General features: G+C 34.6%; 1 protein-coding gene across 1 annotated transcript in view; it reads right to left on the minus strand.

Annotated features, from left to right (window-relative positions):
• UQCC1 (ubiquinol-cytochrome c reductase complex assembly factor 1) overlaps window positions 1-20,750 on the minus strand; it is an 88,408-nt gene that overhangs the window by 61,183 nt on the left and 6,475 nt on the right. The window contains exons 2-5 of the mRNA XM_006202611.4: window positions 15,422-15,526; window positions 7,430-7,525; window positions 6,407-6,514; window positions 674-746 (exon numbers count right to left, since the gene is read on the minus strand). Coding sequence (XP_006202673.2) covers window positions 674-746; window positions 6,407-6,514; window positions 7,430-7,525; window positions 15,422-15,526 — 382 coding nt within the window. The remainder of the gene's footprint in view (window positions 1-673; window positions 747-6,406; window positions 6,515-7,429; window positions 7,526-15,421; window positions 15,527-20,750) is intronic.

The following is a 20,750-nucleotide window of genomic DNA, read 5'->3' on the forward strand; positions in this document are numbered from 1 at the left end:
TTGCTTTGAGGATAATGACTATTACTACAGATATGCACAGCACACAAAATCTGTGGAACTGGAAACAGCTTAAACTTTCCCAATGACTTTGTAAGACTTTATAACTGACTTTGTTTATAATTACAAGTTTAGAGCATCAAAATGAATATTGTGTTGATATAATCAACTGCTAGTCATAATCTAAACCAGTAAAACACTTCTGGAAAGCAATTTATCAATGAGATGTAAATTGAAAAATTGTTTATGCCTTTTGACGCAACAGTGTTTAACAGAAAGAAGAAAAATCATAAGGCATATTCCAGGATTAACTAAAACAATTATAAACTGGAAATAAAACAGGAATGATTGACAAAAAGTTCATGTCAAAATGTTAAGTAAAAAATCTAGAATGTAAAACAAGATGTGTTTACTATGAGTAAAAAGACAACATGCGTGGACAAATTTTTAGGTTTTTTTCCCAAATTTTTTAAAATGTCTTTATAGGGTTCTTTTGGCCTTTGTTTATTCTATTAAAAGAGAAAAATAAGCAGCTTTTATTATACACTTTGTTTAGGAAAAACTGTTGCACTAGTAACTAAAAAAAAACAAAAACAAACTATCCTACCAAGGCACAATCATTAAAATGAAAAGTAGATTCATTTTCTTTTTAGAACTATCAAAAACAGTAACTTACTTAGAAAGAATTCCTCGAAGTCAGTTTTCTCCACACAGCTAGTATACATGCGCAGAGCCGCAATCTTAATCTTCTAGACAAAGAGAATAAAACCAAACTCAAGACATGACCAAGTGGATGTCCTTGTGCCATTAGATGTAGGTCACAGAGTCTTGTATTTTTTTCAACTAGAAGGATGGGTTCAAACTCGTCTGTAGGCAAATTTAATAGCTAAGCCAACATAGACGTTTTCTCTTCTTAAAGCCAGCCATTCACAGACTTCATACAATTTTCACATTTTATGATTTTAGCATCAAAACGTCAAAAAGGTTTTTCCAATATTTAGATAACACCCCTCCTTTAATTCAAACCCATGTTACCACATTTGAGCCTCTAAACCACAGTTCAGAATCATCCACATTAATTCTCTACAGTGTGAAACCTTTTCTTTTAAAAAAATTACCCATTCTCCTGACCAAAAACAAACAAACAAAACCCTCAATCTTTCAATATTTCCTCAGAAGCACTATTATCTATTCTGTAAGTCTTTTTTTCCCCTAAAGGGAGACATCATTTTTTCTTTTTGCTGATGAACAGAATACTGTATTTATAAATAAGGGTTTCTAAGGGGTGTAAAATATAGTAAAAGGATCAACATTTTACTGTTCGCCAAAGCACTAAGAATTCTCTTAGAATCTTGATCTAAAGGGTGGTCTTAATTTATTCACTGAGCTGTATACTTCAGATTTGTATATTTCATTGTATGGGTATTATGCCTTTATAAAATCTAAAAATGAAAAATAAATTCTTGTAAGAGTTAAATGGTAGGTCTAGAGACTAACTCAGTGCTAAAGAACAGGAATTTCTAAGGATTTTCAAAATATTTCCTTAAGGATACAATTAAATTGGTCTATCAACAAAAGGCCTGGGAAGCTTCCTTTTCCTTAAAATGATAGAGAAAATTACTCAAATATGCAAACTAAATATATATATACACACACACACACACACACACACACAAAGAGAATGACACAGCAACTGAAGGAAAACCAACCTAGAATTTTAGCAGAGCTGTTATTTAGGTTCAAAGTCACCAAGGATCTACTATAGCCAATACTACATACTTTCATATTTCAGTTTCTGATGAGCAGAGGTAACTGTAATAAATTCAAGAATTACGTCTTTTATTGCAATTGAGATTTTTTTCATTTGCTAATTTGAGACCTGTTATGTTTTCAGGGATTTTCGTCTAAAGCTCATATGGGAGAAAACAAGACAGAACTGAATTCCAGAATATGGAAATCAGACATACTTATATGTGCAGCAAATCAATATTAGAAGCTCACATCTAAACAAAACCCATGGTGAGACACTAAAAAAGAAGAGCAAATTAAACCTAAAAGCAAGCAGAAAGAATGCTATATAAAGATAACAGTGGAAATCAATAAAACTGAAAATAGAAAAATAATACAGAAAATCAAAGAAGCCAAAATTGGTTCTTTGAAAATACCAATAAAATTGACAAACTTTAGTAGGACTGATTAAAGAAAAAAACAGAAAAGATACAAATTACCAGTATCAGGAATCAAGAGAGGGGAGGCAACATCACTACATAAAGATATTAATGGGATAATAAGGGAAAATTATGAACAACTTTAGGCCAATAAATTTGATTACTTAGATGAAATGGACAAATTAACTAAGAAATACAAACTACCAAAGCTCACTAGAATAAATATATAACATGAATAGTCCTACATCTATTTCTAAAATTGGATTTGTGGTTAAAGATCTTCTCCCAAAGAAAACTCCAGGCTTGATGACATTACTAGAGAATTCTATCAATCATCTGAAGAAATGATACCAAATCTACATAAACTCTTTCAGAGAAAAAGAGGAAAGAGCACATCCCAGTTCATTCTATGAGCTAACATTACCCTGATAGCAAAACCAAGGTCATCAGAAAAAAACAAACCTATAGAACCATAGCCTTCATGAACATAGATGCAAAACTCCTTAACAAAATACTAACGAGTTAAATCCATCAATATTTTAAAAGGACAACATATCATGATAAACTGGGATTTATCCCAGGAATGCAAAGTTGATTCAACATTCACAAACCAGTGTAATTCACTATATCAGCAGTCTAAAAAAGAAGCATGTTTAACTTTTTTAGCACCTGCAGTTCTTGGAAGTATTTGACATAGAACACATTTTGGGAAGTACTGGTCTGTATCATCACCAAACTAATGATATCCTAATGATATCATTATCCCAGTGTTTTGGCCCTGACAGGACTATTCTTATCCTTGAAACAGAGAATTTATAACATCTGGAAGCTCTTCAATTCAGTCAACAAATAATTTATTGAGTACCCAACTCAGTACCTAACACTGATTTCGACACTAGGAATACAGTAGTAAACAAAGCAGTTAAAAACTCCTTTCATGGAGCTTAAGGCCTAGTTCAACAAGAGACAAAGATAATTTTAAGTAAAATTTCTAATGGCCCATGTCTTGATTATTTTTTAACTTTGCAATTTCTTTCAGATTCTTATATATAATATAGTCTTCTAGGTTCATAATTAACCACTCTGCCTAAGGAAAGGGAGACTTGTCTCCAAGGGCCAAATCTTTCCTTGAGAAAGGTTTTCCCCCACCACATGTTCATGAAGCAAGCGTTCATTACAAATAATGAAGACCTCATCAGATTGGCCAGTGTATTTATACAGTGCTCATACTGTGGCAATCAGGAGCATTTTATAGTTCCTCACTTTTCCTGCAGCGAAGCCAAGCCTTTATACTTGGGTGAGCCATTTTCCTGGACAAATCTCTAAAGCAAATCCCTTAAGACCATCACACAGGGACTGGAAATAACAACTTGGGGAAAGAACCTCTTCAAGATTCATGCATTAATATAAGTTAAGGAGGTAGGTGGACTAAATTTCCAGTCAGTCAATACAAATTGTTCTGGTCCTCAGATGACTTCATGTTTACTTCATTCTAACTTTGGAAGACTTCATCAGTCTACTTGACTAACACACAAGCACCTAAGACAGCTTTAAGAAATGAAAATAAGCTCTCCCACTAACTGATGCATTTTGTACCATCCTATAAGATAAAAAACAAATCTAGTAAAAGGCTTGCACTAACGGCTGTATGAGAGTTGGAAGGGGCTTTGAAGGCATTTGAACTTTCTATTCTGTACTGGAATTCCTTCTACAGCATTCTTGATTCACAGTCAACTATCTGGGCCCCTGTTCAAACAAGTCCAATGACCTTGTGAGGCTACCTATCCCACTGGAGGACAATTCTTGTTAGATTTTTGTTATATTGAACAAAAATCTGTTTCATGTAACATTCATTAAAAATCATCTGCACACTGCAATACCTCAGATTAAGTCTCTCCATTTTTTTTTTACATTTGCCCCTCAAATACCTGAGAAGAACCATCATGTCTTCTCTTTTCCAGGAAAAGCATCCCTATTTCCTTCAACCACTCTTCATTCAACACAGTTTCTGAAGCCTTCACAAGGCTCACTGCCCACTTCTGAATGCACTCCAATTTGTCAGTGTCCTTCAAAACAGGAATAACTTTTTGGCTTAATGCTAATCTGGAAACTGCCTATTCAGTAACATGCAGCTGAATCCGTTAAATGTTATCCTTGTGCCTGATGTTGCGCCAAAAAGATAACGAAAAAGAATGGCTATTTCAGGATAGTCAAATAGGCAAGGAAAAGCTACATTTAAACTCCTAAATATGAATAAAGAAGGAAAATGGAACTACAGGTGAAAACATTACATAAAAAGATGGAGGAAAGATGGCTGATACTGCTGATGTGGACAGACAAGCAGGCATTTCACTCCCTAATGAAAGACATGTGAAAACACAAAACTCAGATTCTTGCCAGTACAATTTAATACAAGTGTCTGCCATAGATTTCTGAGTCAACATTTGCTGAAAAGGGCTTGCAATTTTTCAAAATGGAAAGTTATACGTACATCTTCCCTCCCAAATTATACTGGAATGTCATACTTTGATGTTTTGATGTCACAAACTTAAAAATGAAGGTTATAGAAAGTAGACACTGCCACATCACAAAAGATTATTTTTAATGCAAATATTAAGGACTTAGTTGAGGTCACAATAGAACCAAGAAAAAATCAGGGACTAACTTAAACTAAAATAGTGAAGAAATTTTCCTAATGATTTAGTAATCCTCCAAGTGGTAGCCAACTTTCCCTCTGGAATCATAAAAAAACAGACGAGACAAAGCATATGGAAGCAACCAAATGGAACTCAACCATCAAAAAATGAATAAAACAGTAAATTTTTTCTCTTTTCTTTCTTTCTTTCTGCTCTCATTTCCCTTTTCTTTTAATTAATTTCTAGCTTTCAAACAAAACACATATTTTAAGTTTTTAAATCTAAATGCCATAATCACAAACCTTTTTTTTAATAGGGGAGAAGATTCTGGTTAATAATATTACCAAATATACCAAAGATTACCGTTTCTCAAAGAATCATGATGTAAAAAAGATAACTTTAATGAACATAATTAATACCTTATTAATAATTAAGAAGGCACTTCAAAACCTTAGGGTCTCAAGAACATCATTATAACCTAGTATGTGTGTTACTCATTGTCCCATTTTTTTAATTGAAGTATAGCTGATTCACTTCTATACTTTAAAAAATCCCTTACAAACAAAATGCATGTGGAATCACTGTTCAGTTTATGTAAAAGGTAGATTATAGAGAGAAGCCTAAATTTGCTACAGTGAGAACTGTCAGGAAGAGAGACAGACATTATAAGAAGAAACTAAAAGTGAAGTCCATAATAAAATTGAAATTCTAATTTGAATTCAACTTGTTAAAATGGTGTAACTAGAATTATTTAGTCATTTCAGGCAAAACTATGATGTTTTGTAGAAAAGTCTTCCCTACTATGTATTGGTTTGCTTTGATTACTATAAAACTTGTGACTATTAAGCTTATCCAACATTCTTGCAACCTTGAAAAGTATTAAAAAGTACTTTTGCCATAACTGTAGAGAGAAATGGTAGTACTAGGAGAAAACTGGGCTAGAGAAAAACTCAATGACTAATGTTTTATTACTTTACTCAGTTAGAGACATTGCTATAAAAGTCCAGGGGCAGTAGCACCTGATGCAGAGAGGACATTCACTCATTTATAGCAAGTACTATATAACAGATAATGTGCTACGTAAGCCAAGACTTGACTAGGAATGACACAGTTAGCAAATAGCCCTCTATAATATGAATTACAATAAATCACAGAATTGATTAGTTAACTTTAAAATGCTTATTAGTAAAATGTTAAAGAAAGTCACAACAGTAACCTAGAGAAAATCACTTACGAATCAGAGAGAGTAATGTTTCCTTAAGGACACCGCCCATCAGAACACTGGGTTCATCTAATTCCTTAGAACTCACCTATATGGCATATCATGCATGTAGCAAAGGCCTGGAAAGACCAGTCTTAACTGGACTGCCTGCTACTGAGATACTTCAGGAATCAGGTTAAGGGAATAGAGGGAATATTTCAGTCCCACATGTTGTACACATCTGATTTGGAACGGGGGGTCAGGGGACAACAATATATTTTGAAGCTCTCAAAATAATGTATGTATTTCACAAAAGCAAAGAAGAAGCTTTAAAAAAGTCTTCTGTGAGGAGCAGAAAACACAAAGCTCAAAAATAAAAATGAGAAAAACTTAAAAGACTTTACCCATTTACTGTATTTCAAAGGTCCTGTGAATCCCATGGCCTCTATTATCTTTGTGAGGGCACCAACCTTCTCCTCCACAGGCTGTGGGGAATCCTGGATATTGGAAAGCTATTTAATCGAAAAGAAGAAAATCAAGATTAGTTGCAAAAATTCTTTTCTAGAAGAATGCTTTTATTTCTCTTTAGGTCTAAGGGCATTTTTAATTGCTTAGATTTTTTTTCACCCAGGATTTTTAATTTTCATTTTTCTGGGCACCTTATCACTCAGTACAAATGTATTTGTAACTCTAATAAATGTCCTCCAAATTTCAGAGCAGACATACCCACCTCACTGACCACACGTCTATGAACCCATGTCTAAGAAATGATAGATTCGGAGCATCAGAATAAAAGTCTTATGAAAAAGAGTACTTTAAAAAGGAAATCTTGACCCTACCTCCCAAAGAATAATACTGAAAACAGGAATGTTCTATGTTTATTGATATTACAGGAAAAGGAAAGAAAAATGCTGTCTGAAAGCAGTCAAAAGTCATTAAAAGTCATAATCAACCAAAGCAAGCACCGAATAAATATTTTTAAGCTTTTATTTTTTAGTATAACAAATTTATTAATGATCATATAAAATACGTAAGTTTTGTAGTTTGCAAATAAACCCCAAGGAAAACCTATTCAAACACTAAGCCTCTCCAATTGAAGGCAGACTATGTAAGAAATAAGAAATTCTCTAGGAGATATCACTTTATTTTTAACATCCATCTCTTTTCTCTCTAAAGTATTTTCCAAGCAAGAGAGTACAATGGAAGAAATACAGGACATGGCAACAGGAGTCTTAGATTTCAATATTCAGTTGGTCTGTCTCTTCCCATCCTTGTGACCTTGGGTAAGTCACTTTACTTTCCTGAGCCTCACCTTCTGCATTTGATAAAATTTCTTGCCTCATCCAATTAACAATTTCACTGAGTTTCAAATAAAAACACATGTGTGAAAGCACTCTCTAGACATAGAAGGAACTAATAAGTCTCACCTTATTTGTAGTGTGATACCTCCTATTCAGCTGAATGTATACTCCAGGAATCTCTTCTGATCCACCACATGCTAGGGGCTGGCTCGTCTGGGACCACTTGGAGATTAATAAAAACAGATGTAAGCAACATTGAACATTCACTTAGAGGGTTAACATGAGCAGAGCTGCTTCAAAGCAAAGACTATAGAATCTTTCCAACCTTGCTTAATCCCATTCCTGGTGAACTGATCACTAAGAGGATCCAAAATGGGCACCTAGAATGGTGTTTGGTACATGCTCAATAAATATCTGTTGACTATCTGACTAAATAAAAGAATGCAAAGAATCTTTCACAAAATAGGTACTCAATATTAATAGCAGAAACTTCCATCATCACCACCATCATTGTCAACATCACTGTTGTTCAGATCAGAATTGCCTTCCTTCTATGTTCACACTGCACTTGAAAGTACTTTAGCAATATAATAGCCAACAGTTTCAATTACTGTGTGCCAGGCACTACGCTGAGTGCCTTACATATGTGATTTATGTAATCCTCACCATAATCGTATCAGGGTGATATTATTATCATCAAGATCAATGAACAGTTTTGAAAATAAATTCCTAAGGAATAAGACAATATGCAAGAGATCCTCATAGCACTATTCGCAAGGGAGAAAACTGGGGATTAAGTCCAATAAGAAAAGAGATAGTTAATTAAATTAAGGGAAGTCACTCAATGGGAAATCAGATAATCAGACTTTTTTAAATAGGCTTTATTTTTAAAAGCAGTTTTAGGTTCACACCAAAAAAGAGTAGAAAGTACAGACAGCTCCCATAACCCCCCTCCCACACACTCACAACATCCTCCGCTATCAACACACCCCAACAGAGTGGTACGTTTGTTACAATGGATGAATCTACACTGACACATCATCACCCAAACTATGGATGTAAACAGCATCCATAGTTTACATTAGAGATTATTATTTTTAGCAACATGAAAACATACTTGTATATAAAATTATAGGTAAAAACATGAATGCATTTGGGCAAGTCTAAAAAGAAATACACAGAAATGAAAGAATTATTTTGTTATATTAGTAGAATTATGGAAAGGGTTAAAAATCTAGTTTCCAATCTCTCAATAATGCTATATTTCCTTTACAATATAAAGGGTGGGGAGGGAGCAGGAGGAGAGTTCAATTCTGGCTTTTTCCGAGAAGAAATGGGACGCATGAAATGAAAATGATTTTTTTCTTTGATACTAATGAAGGAAAAAATAGAATTTCTAATTGTAGAGAGTCATTATTTTCTTTGCTTTTCTTTCCAAACAAGGATATTAAAAGATTAGTCAGGACTCGTTTGGTCAGTCCCAAGGACACTTACACATTAATTCACAGCTGTCAACCAGGCTTTGTAACACAGAAACTAAACACAGAACACCTCCTGTTACATCACATATATCACTGCAATGGTACATTAGAACACAGAGCACTTAAACGGGTTCAGTGAACACAACCAACAGCTGTTTCAACGAGCTATGCTTTGGGGTGAGTTCCATTAAATGACATGATCTATTTCTTCCCCTATAGCTCCAGGAATAACCAATGGATTCTTTCTGTGACTGTTCAACTACCGTATTTCTGACCTACCATTATTCATGGGTTAACACTTAACACTATGTTGAACTATTGAAGTACCTAGGTATCTAGTACCAAGGACAACATCCAGTTTCCCCATACTTCACATATCTATAAACACACATTTACTTTTTTGTATTACCCATTCTTGCCCACGTTCCTCCAAAAAGATTCTCTTGGCCTTTAAAAACATTAATTTTTCTTTTGTTTAAACCAAAAAGATATCAAATAACTTTCTATAAAAGAGAAGAAACATCCCCAAATACTCAAATGTTACTTTTTCAAAGAGGCCTTTTGTGATCATTTTATCTAAAATAGTTTCTTATCATCCCATTATTCTCTATCACAGCAACAGCCTGTTCATTTCATTCACAGTACTCATTAAAATTATACATTTATTTACACACTTCTTATTTTCCATCATCACCACCAATAATATCCATGAGGGTAGGAACTAGGTATATTATCAGAATCAAGTACAGAGCATTATACACAGGAAACACTCAAATATTTGTTGAATGAACCAACTCAACCACTTCATGGTTATTTCTTATAGCCTTCTTGTTCTTATCCACACACATGCCATGCATACGTATTTCATTTACGCAACCTCTATTAAATATCAACAATATGCCAGCCCTTGTGCCAGGTTTTTAAATAAAATAATCCCTACCCTTAAGAAACTCATAATTTTGTGAAGAAGAGAAAGAAAACTAACTACACAAGAAACAGAACCAGGTATCACATTTTAAAATGTTTAAAGACCATCTACCAAACACACACACACACACACACACAAAAGCGTTAATCCTTTCCCTGATATATAGCAACAAGAACTCTCATATGCTGTTAATGGGAGTGTAAAATGGTACAATCACTTTGGAAAATTATTTGGCAGTGTCTATGAAGCTGAGTGTATGCCTATTATGTAAGATTCAACAATTCCATTTCTAAGTATATATCCCAACAGAAATGTGTACACATGTTCACACACACAAAAATGTACAAGAATGTTCATAAAAGCACTAATAAAAGCCCAAACTGGAAACAATCCAAATATCCATCAATAAATAAATGGATAAATAAATTGTGGCATATTCATATAACAAAATATTATACAACAATGAAAATGAAGAAACTACTGCTATACAGAATAACACAGATGAATTTCGAAAACAACATTGAATGAAAGCAAACACAAGAGAGTACATACTATACATTTAAAAGGCAAAACTACTCTCTGGTGTTCAAAGTAAAGACTGTTAACCAAACTGTGGTATGGTTAGGGATAGTGACTAGAAGGGGATCATGGAGCTTCCAGGGTTCTATTTTTTGATCCAGGTGCTGGTTATGTTCATGCTGGAATAATTCATTGAGCTATACACACTTAGGATTTATGCTTTGTTTGTATTTTTATTATATTCAACAAACAACAGAAATTTAGAGATAGAAAAGATCTGGCATCAATAGAAAAGAGACCATGGATAAGCCTTAAGAAGTAGGCAGAATAGAGAAGGTGAGTAAGAAGGCAAAGGTGAAAGCATGCTGTAGCGGAAAGAGAAAAAAACTGAGTCAGAAGCTCCCGCTCTGTCTCTCATAAATTTTAGAACCAAATAAAATAATCAGCATAAAAGAGATGTGTAAACTACAATGCTTAATATAAATGTGAAGACCTGCTTCCAATAAATTCAATGGTAAACTCTTCTGCAGGCAGCCCATCATTAAAAGAAATATAAGATCACATCCTTATTTTTTGCTTTCAAAAAGATTCTGAAAGACGAAGGAAGGAAGGAAGGAAGGAAGGAAGGAAGGAAGGAAGGAAGGAAGGAAGAAAGAAAAGGGGAAGAGGTAGGGGACGGGGAAAGGAAAAGAAAGAAACGGAAAAGGAAAAAGAAGGGAAGTACTCAAGCCAGTCTTAAATACTCTATGTGTCTGGTCCTTTTAGCAAAACTATAAGCTCCACCAGGGCACAGTCTACCTTATACCCCTTTTATTTTCTGTCCTATTGCTCAACACCATTCTGGGCATGGATGGAGCTGGCACTCAATAAAAACTAGGTGGGTTTTTTTTTGTTTTTTTTTTAAATAGAAGGACAATCTGGAGAAGGTCCAGAAAATAACCACAGGAATGATCAGAGTGATGAATAAAAGGTCCTAGTGGAAAGGTTAAAATGAATTGAGGTTGTTTAGCTTGGAGAAAAAGCAACTGAAGAACTAAGGAGTAACTTAGAATAACAACACTTGAACTGGAAGGGAATTCAGAGATCTTCTAAGTCCAAACTTCTCCTTTCACAGATGAGGAAACTAAGACCCAGGGAGAGGTTGCAACTTGCTTAAGGTAGTTTAGGACCAAAAAAAAAAATTTCTTTTTAAGTTTCAATGTATAACGTGAGGAAAAAATTTACCCAAGTACCATGAACATAATAAATAGCAACAAAAATAGCAGTTACAACTTATTGAGGATCTCCCATATGCCCAGGACCTATCTGTTTGCTGTTTTACTTATTTCACAACAACCTTGCAAAGTTGATACTATTTTTCCCCATTTTGGAAATAAGGACACTAAGGCTCAGAGAAGTAGGGTAAAACATACATTGAGAACTACCTTCTTTCCTCTATATCTAGGTGGTTCAAAAAACCTGAGTAGAATTCAAGAACATAGGTTCATGCACACTTAGCTCCTAGATTTTGATTTCTAAATATTTCAAATATCATCCTTCAATAAAAGGAACCAGGGCTCCCCAGAGAAATTGTTGACTCTAGGGCTAGAGCAAAGAAAATACAACATGAACCTGAAATATCTTGTGGTGTCAAGAAATAAGAAAGTGTTCAAAAAATGATGAAGACACATAGAAAGGAACTTGAAGGAGTTCCCAACAGCCAAACAGGAGGCAATTTGATCAACAAAATAAATAACAAGAATAATGGATTATAATTCATAGAATAAATTAAATATCAATTAGCTCATACCGATACAAATAAATAAATAAATGGAGGGGCAGTGACAACTGTTCCTTACAATAGAATTCCAATCAATAAATGTAGTAAGTAATGATGGAATTAGAAAATGACCATCAAGCAAACACCACAGTAATGACTGCTGCAGTCAAGAACCATTAGCAGAATTATCACATGATATAGCAATCCATTCACTTCTGGGTATATATCCAAAAAATTCAAAGCAGGATCCTGAAGAAATATTTGCACACTTATGTCCAGTGCAGCACTATTCAACAGTAGCCAAGATGTGGAAGCAACCCAAATGCCAACTGACAGAAGAATGGATAAAGAAACAGCGGTATACTGATATGATGAAATATTATACAACCTTAAAAAAGAAAGAAAGCCTATCACATTTGAGGACATTATGTCAAGCAAAATAAGTCACAAAAGACTGAATACTGCATGATTTCATCCATATGCACTATTAAAGTAGTCAAAATCACAGAAACGGAAAGTTATAAAGGTGGTTGCCAAGAGTAGGGCAGAGGGGGAGGAGTTAGTATTCAGTGGGTATACAGTTTCAGTTTGGGAAGATGAAAAAGTTCTAGAGATCTACTGTATAATAATGTGAATATACTTTACACTACTGAAGGGCACATTTAAAAAGGTGGTAACTTTAATGTTATTTTTTTTACCATAATTTTTTAAAGAATTAATTAATATTATATATCATTTTAAAAAAAAGAGCCATCAATGGATGCTAAAAGTAATGAGCAAAAGTAATGAGCAAAAATATAATGAGAAACAGGGTATCTGCATAATCTCTCAGTGTCTTCTCACAAGATATTTACTAATCACAAAGAGGAAAATAAGTGACTTTATAATAGAGGAATCTGACAGACACCAATTTAATAACCCTAGTGATCAAAGTTAACATCACCAGAAATAAGACATATTGGCATCATGTATCCCCTACTAGGATGCACTGAGAAGGAAATAACATCCCTTTGCCAAATGCATAGCCTCAATTTTATTTTAAGAAAATACTAGATGAATCCAAATTGAGAGACCAAAAAAAGGACATTAATGGGAAAAAAAGGTAAAACTGGAATAAGGTGTATAGATTAGTTAGTAGTATTATATCAATGTTCACTTTCCAGTTTTAATAACTGCACTATAGCTATATGAGAATTAACATTAGAAGAAGCTAGATGAAGGGTATATGGAAATGCTACTATTTTTATAACTTTTGCGTAAGCTTAAACTATGTCAAAATTAAAAAAAAAATTTAAGTAGACTCATCAGAGTATGACAGAATTTCAAGAGGTTATTTAGAAAAGACAGAGATGAAAGTCCAATGTCCTTAGCTTTTTGAAATGATAATAGGATTATAGCATTGGACATTACCTTAGAGATCATCTGATACTATCACTGATTCAACAAAGGATAATTTTATGTCATGCCCCTAATACAGTCTTCTAACCATTGCTTGAATATTTCCAGTAAGAGCAAATTTACTTTGTCAAAATACAGCCAACACATCCCATTATACCACAATTCTAGTTAACACAAAGTTCTTCCTCATTCTGAGCCAGATCTGCCTCCCTGTCAGACATGTACCTGAGAATCTCATTCTGAGGCAGAGTTTTCCAAGCAGGAGAACTCAAAGATGGGAAGATGTGCCAGTGAGGTACAGTCAATATGACAAAATGTCCAGTTTATTTACACTGGCTAAAATCACATCTTGTCAGCATGAGATAGACAACCCTGTTATTTACATGGATGCTTTGCTATCATGCTGTCCCAGAGCCTAATACCTGTTACATATTAGGTACTCAAGAAATGTTTGATTCAAAGAATGAGGCACAAATCAGGGGTTAATATAATGAGCTCCTCTATCTACCATCTCTGCACACATTATTTACAAATGATTTAAAAACTATAGGATAAATTCTATTAAAATTTTCCAATGTACACACACAAAAAAATAGAACATAGCCTAACTCTGAAAAGAAATAGCTATATGACTACCCAAAGTAGATGCTTCTTCTGCATAAGCATTCTTCATTCATTCAACATACATTTAGTGCCTCCTCTGTGTAGGCTTAGTAAGAAGCCCAGGAAATACAGGGACAAACAAGACATATCCTCAGAAGGACAAGGCTTATATACCAGTTGGAGGGAATTACTCTATATTAAGTATTTTAATGTATGACACTTGTATAAATAAATAATATATATAATTGTATACTCAAAAATAATTTTTCATTGTATCAAATATGAAAAAGAAAGTTACTGGCTACAAAAGGAATTCATATAAATTGGTAATAAAAATAAATTATCAGCAGATAAATGGAGAAATGATATAAGCGTACAATTTTCACAAATCAGAATACAATTGATAAACATAGAAAAATGTTTAACCCTGATAGATAAACAAAAAAATGCAAAGCAAAACAAGATAACACATCTACCCAATTAGTTTAAATTTTTAAAAAACACTCAGTTTAGGAGAGGTAATAATGAAAAAGTTATATATACATTGCTAATGGCAGCATAAATTAAAACAACTTTTTGAAGAAAGAAACTGCTCATACCCTTTGACCTAGGGTATACCCTCCTAGGAGTTTATCTTTAATAAATAATTAAAAATGAGAAAAACTATGTAACAAGAAAATGATAACCACGTTAAAAATCTATAATGGCAAAAAAAATAATAATTTAATATAAATGAAGGCTAAATAAATAGAACATGTAGCCATTTAAAAAATTAATTACAAAATCTATCTAACAACATGAATAATGTCTACTCTAATAAGTGAAAAAGCACCAGAACATAAAATTCAATGGATATTTGTTAAGGTACCAAAGGAAAAAAATAGTACACATACACATACTTAAAAGAGGAAAAGGAAAAGAACCAGCAGATGTTTACAGGTTTGAAGTCATGGGTGATTTTTACTTCCTTTATTACTAAATTATTTGTACAGTTTACAAAAATCAGGAGGAAAAACTCTCAAGGAGGATCCAAAGTAAACTACTTTATAATGAATCACATGATCAATGGTAAACTAAGGCCTCAAATAATTATTCCTTGGATTTTATGCTCATAAAAAGAAAAAAAAAGAAATATTTCTTACTCCAAATAAAAGTAACACAAAAAGAAACTGAAGAAAAGTTAACTCTGTGATGAATATCTGGAAACACTCCCAATCCTAGGCTAAATTCCACTGCTGGGATATTTAGAAGCAACATCCTAGACACCATTACTGCAGGAATCAGTCTGAGCTGGCACCACAGAGACTCAGAAGTGGTCTCATGAGGTTTTTTTCCATCACACAATTTGGCTGGCTAATCTATAAATACATGACATTTGCACAAAAACACTAAGGTTTTTTCATACCAAGCAAAGGAACAACAAATCTTACCTGGGAAGTACCAGACAGAGCCCTGCTCCACTGTCCCTGTGTAGGAGACACAAGTACCAATCGGTTGCATACTGGAACCCACTGGGAGATGCTAATCTGGGTCCTCTAGACAAAAAAAAGACACACAAAATCTGTCAGGAATCTATATCAGACTCCATATGCAAAAGGCAAAAAGTTAGGTTTAGAAATCCTGCCAGAACAGGGCACATGAAATGAGAATTTCCAAAACAGAACCAGGACCAAGCTTCTCCATGCTCATCTCTCCAAAGATAAAATGTACCCTGCCTATTCCTGATCCACAGACTAAAAGAATTCTGGTAAATAGCTGATCCAAGCAGGAGGACATGAGCTCCCTCTCAGGCGAGTAACAAAATAAACCTACTCTAAGGCATTTTACAATTATGTTATCATTTAAATTACAGTTTGCAGTGTCTTTTCATAAACACTGATTTACCTGCCCTTCATAGAATCCCTTTAAATGGTGCTAGGATTACCATTATCCCCAAAAGGATGAAGAAATTAGAGCTGAAATTTTTAGGGTGGGAAAACACACTTGGGCAACTTGATTTCCAAGACAAAGGGAGATTAAATGGCTATCTGAGCTATGGCTAAGGTCCAGTTTTTCCCTCTGGCTTTAACTGACCTCAAAAAGGTCTCTAGACCAAAGTAAAAGGCTAGTTTGGAGAAAGGAGGAGCTCTAGCTTGCTAAATTAGAAGCCTGCTTTATTCTATGAACCTGAAATACATTCCACTGTATAAATGGCATCCATGTACACAGCACTGGAAATCTCTACTCTGGGAACCAACTCTAGGGGATCCAAGGGTTTCTTTCACTTGACCTGTAGACCTAATAGGGCCATAATGAGGACTGGATACACAAACTGTTTGAAAACACTTTGCCAAGCATCAACTACAATACTAGGAGTCAAAGATCTGGATTCTAGTTTAAACTCAGCTACTTTAATACGATCCTGAGAAGTAATTAAACCTCTATTATGCTCAGTCACCTCTTAACAATTACTAACAGTACTTATAGCACTTACTATGTACCAGGTACTTTTCTAGGCACTTTATATAAATGAACTCATTTAAATCTCACAATCACCACCCAAGGACTTAGGTATATTGCTACTATCCCACGTGTATGGATAAAGAAACAGAAGTTTGGATAAAATAAGAATAAGTCACATGGTTAACAAATGGTGAGGTTAAGATCTGAATACAGGTAGCCTAACTGCTGGATCCATGCACATTTATGGAATGAAAGGGTAAAGGAAACATCTCCAAAGTCCCTTTTAGCTCTAACACTCTATGACCTAATCTTGAACCAACTAAAATACAGCATAATTCTGTGAAAAGAGTCCTGCACTTAGAATCAAAAAGCACTGATTTGACTCTTGGCTACACTGTCAGTGAGCTACGAGCATTTGCTGCCTCTTCTATAAAATAAAGAAAACGACCTCTCAGGATTTTAAGTTTAAAAAATAACAAATGTACCTTGCAATACGTCCAACTCAATAGATATTAAGTTGAATCTGAATCTCCATTTCGTCCTGAGTAGGCAGGAAGGGCCAGGGGTGAGGTGGAGAAAAGTGTTAGAATTTTAAACCTAGAGATGCTTTCTAAAGTGTCTCACTGTTCTAAAATCGTGTAACTGTTTCTAGTGGCTATTCACAGCAATTTATGTTTCAAATGAAAAGTAAAGCTTAATAATAAGATTTCATTTCAGCTAAGATTTGTTTGCAAATGAGATAGTTACTGGCTTTTTGTTTACTAACAGCTGACAGATTTACCAGAATCATTCAATAGCAGATGTTCCTTTCTTAAAAATGTAAATATGTTGTAAGATGACACTTCAGCAGATTCAGGCTCAAAGGGAAAAAAAGGTAAGAGGAAATTACAAGTAGGAACAATACAAACTTTTGGAAGATTTTCTGAATAATTTCATCATATTTTTTCCAGTGTCAAAGTTTTTCTCTGTAATATTTGACTCTACTTGGTCTAATGCCAATACTTTAAAATCAGTTCTTATTAGAAGAAAGGAGCAATCAACTCTGTTCTTTCCTTGTCCAATCCTACAACAACAATTCTTTGTCCAAACCCTTAAATGAAACTGAGGCGTAGCAGAAAGGGTATTTGAATCTCAAGCCATTAAATAGCTGTGTGACCCTGAATTAGTTACTCAACACTCTAGACCTCCATTTTCCCTTATGTAAAAGTGAGAATAATAAAAACTACCTCACAGGAGTGTTTCAAGGATCATCTGTAAAAGCACTTCAATAATACTAAATCACACACAAAGGCATCATTTTTGTTATAATAATTGTTACTGAATTACGCAAGTAAGCTCCTCTTTCCCCAGCAAACTATCACAGCAGCAAGAACCATTTTCTTAAAATATTGTTTTGAACTTCGAATTCCCTTTCTTAAAAGCTTGCAGTGCCTCCAAGTGCCTCTGCAGTTAAACCTAAACACCTAATCTTTACCAACTGGATTCCCGTAGACACCTCATTATAATTACATACCTTGCCTTGCCTTCTCCACTCAGCAGTTCCAAAACCTGATTTAGATTCTCTGGTTTGGGAATTAATGTTCCTCTCCACACAAACTAATCCCCTTGTAGTCAGTGCCTCTGGGACAATCTTCTTCACTACTACCCAAATCATGACTTCATCTGCTTCCATAAGTCTTCCTAGTCTCAAGGTTCTGGTTCTACTGACTCTACTGGGTCCTTTTTCCTTCCCACCTCTCCCATCACTTCATTTATAAATATAAATCTGTAAGTATAAGTATAAGTATAAATACTTATCCCCCTCTTATAGGAATTAATATACTAGGCCTATAACAATTAGCAAACCTTAATTCTCCCAAGTTCAGAAAAATTTATAGCCCTTGCCAGTGGTTAAAATTGTTGCTTCAACTTAGGATAATATATACACCATTACTAAGTGGAAACTAGTTTTACTGTCCTTTTGCCTCACCAACACTTCAAAACCAAAATTTTAAAGATAAGTTTTATGTTTTTTTTCCTGTGCATAGTGTAAATTGCAGGTGATTTTACATTTTTATTTCAAAATATTCTGACAGATCAGCTCTTTTTATGACTATACTTCAGTCAGTCCACTGATCAGACTCTTTCTGCATATGGCTTTTAAGATATATAGTATTTTCCTTGGCTCACTCATGAGCTGGAAAAGGCTTTACAAGTAATGGATTCTATTATTCCTCCTAGTTGTATTTTATAAAGTGACCACAAGCACTGAGTTAGCAAATACTGGACTATTGCTCCTAGGGAAAATACAGGGTTAGGTTCCTGCAAGCTTCTGGTCACAACATTTTCATCTAACAATCAATAGCTGACATTGTTTTTATGTGTTTCTGTTTAAAGATACCTTATTTAATATATGTTACTGATTCATTAACATTGAACTCATAACCAATAGCACTAATTCATCCTGAACAAAACTTATCTAATACACAAATTTTCTCCATAAGAAACATCACAGCCTTCATGCACTTAGCAACACTAGACAGCACTTTAGTACTACACTTAGGGGCCATTTTAAACAGGAAAATCACCAACAAAAACACAAAAATGCAAAATACATGGCACTAAACAGACCATGAGAAGGATACTTGTTTACAGCATAAGAGCTGAAACAAGAAGTTAGAGTATCACCTCGGTCAGGAATATGCATGTTGTAGTTCAAATTTTTCACTCCTCCACGCACGTCCAAAAATGACTGCAAAAGCACCAAGAGTTGATTTGGGGATTACAAATGAATTTTAGTAAGTATATGAATTCACAAATACAGAAATCTGTGAATAATGAAAATCGACAACAGTCACCAAATCTTCTACTCTGTAATTCTCCAGTGGTACCTGTATTCTGAATGCCATCAATACTAACTCAATTCTGTAGTCCAAAGGACAAATACTATTGCAGCAAACTCTCCTACAAGTTACAATGTGGCCTGCTACAAAAGGATACTTACACAGATAGAAGAAGCAGAGAGTGTTCAAGCTTTTCCTCAACAACTACTGAACATTCTGCCTCCTCCTACTTTATTAAAAGTGTCCAATAGGAGCTTTCAAAAGACTGATTACATACAGGAAGGATTTGGACAAATCAGTAACTATATTAAGGATGAAGGGTCAAGTTTCATTCAGAGAAAGGAGTTAACAGATATGAAAAGGTTAAAGGATAGAATAAACCCTGTGCTACTGGATTGGATTTCAAGTAAGTGGTATGAGTTTAACAGAGATATACACAAAGAAATTGATGTTTGTATGTATATGTATACACACACATATATTTCCTACCCCTGTATTGATAGGGCCTGGAGGCAATGACACCTCAGTTGCAATGACCATATGTAGCATCCAAACTTGGTTTCTAAATAGTAATACTTACTAAAAGGAACTAGTCTTCTCTGGAGAAAAGTTGATTCCTGAGTGGGGTTGAAGCTCCTCAAACCTTATTCACAAAGGTTTGGCATTGTTTGATCTGTCTAGCAGTCTCTTGGAAGACTCCATCTGTCTTGGAACTCACCCAGAATGAAAACCGTTTTCCCCAGAAGCATTGGTTGAAAACAAATAGAGGCAATTGTTTAACTTCATGGCTGCTTGAGGCATTATGTAACACTTGGGGGAAACAATAGGCTAACAAAAAAGTTTAAAAGGAAAAGCAGGGAAATGAGATACTCATAGGGGCTTTGAAAAGCTCTGACATACTCCTGGGAATGTGAAGACCATGCATAGGCACAGGTCTGTGCATATGCCCAGAACAGGAAAGATCTGAGATTGCCTAAACTCTCATCTCTGGTTGACCTGGAGGCTCTGCACAAGCAGGAAGTGAAGGTTAAGGCAGAACTGTCAGATGACTGGCAGAATGTTGAAGATGTGCCCAAGACGCACACAGAGCCCCTCAACAAAAACTAGGAGACTCACTGGTTTCAGGCATTTAAAGAAATTTCCATCTAACCATTAGCTGACCACTAAGCTAACTGGGCAGAGAGCACACAACAAAGAATACAGACTTTATGGAATTAATTCAGAAAAGTCACTAAACAGAAAAAAGCAACAACAAACTGGGAAAAGAAAGTCTTGATTTCCAGAGTTGCCACAATATATTACTTAAAATGTTCAGTTTTCAAAAAAATTTTTAAATATGTTAAAAAAAAAAAAAAAGCATGGTCCATACATGGGGGAAAAACCAATATAAACTGGGGGCAGGATATAGCTCAAGTGGTAGAGCACATGCTTAGCACTCATGGTTCAATCCCCAATACCTCCTCTAGGAAAAATTTAAATAAACCTAATTACCTTC

The sequence above is a fragment of the Vicugna pacos genome, chromosome 19 (assembly GCF_048564905.1).
Source record: "Vicugna pacos chromosome 19, VicPac4, whole genome shotgun sequence".
Classification (NCBI taxonomy): domain Eukaryota; kingdom Metazoa; phylum Chordata; class Mammalia; order Artiodactyla; family Camelidae; genus Vicugna; species Vicugna pacos.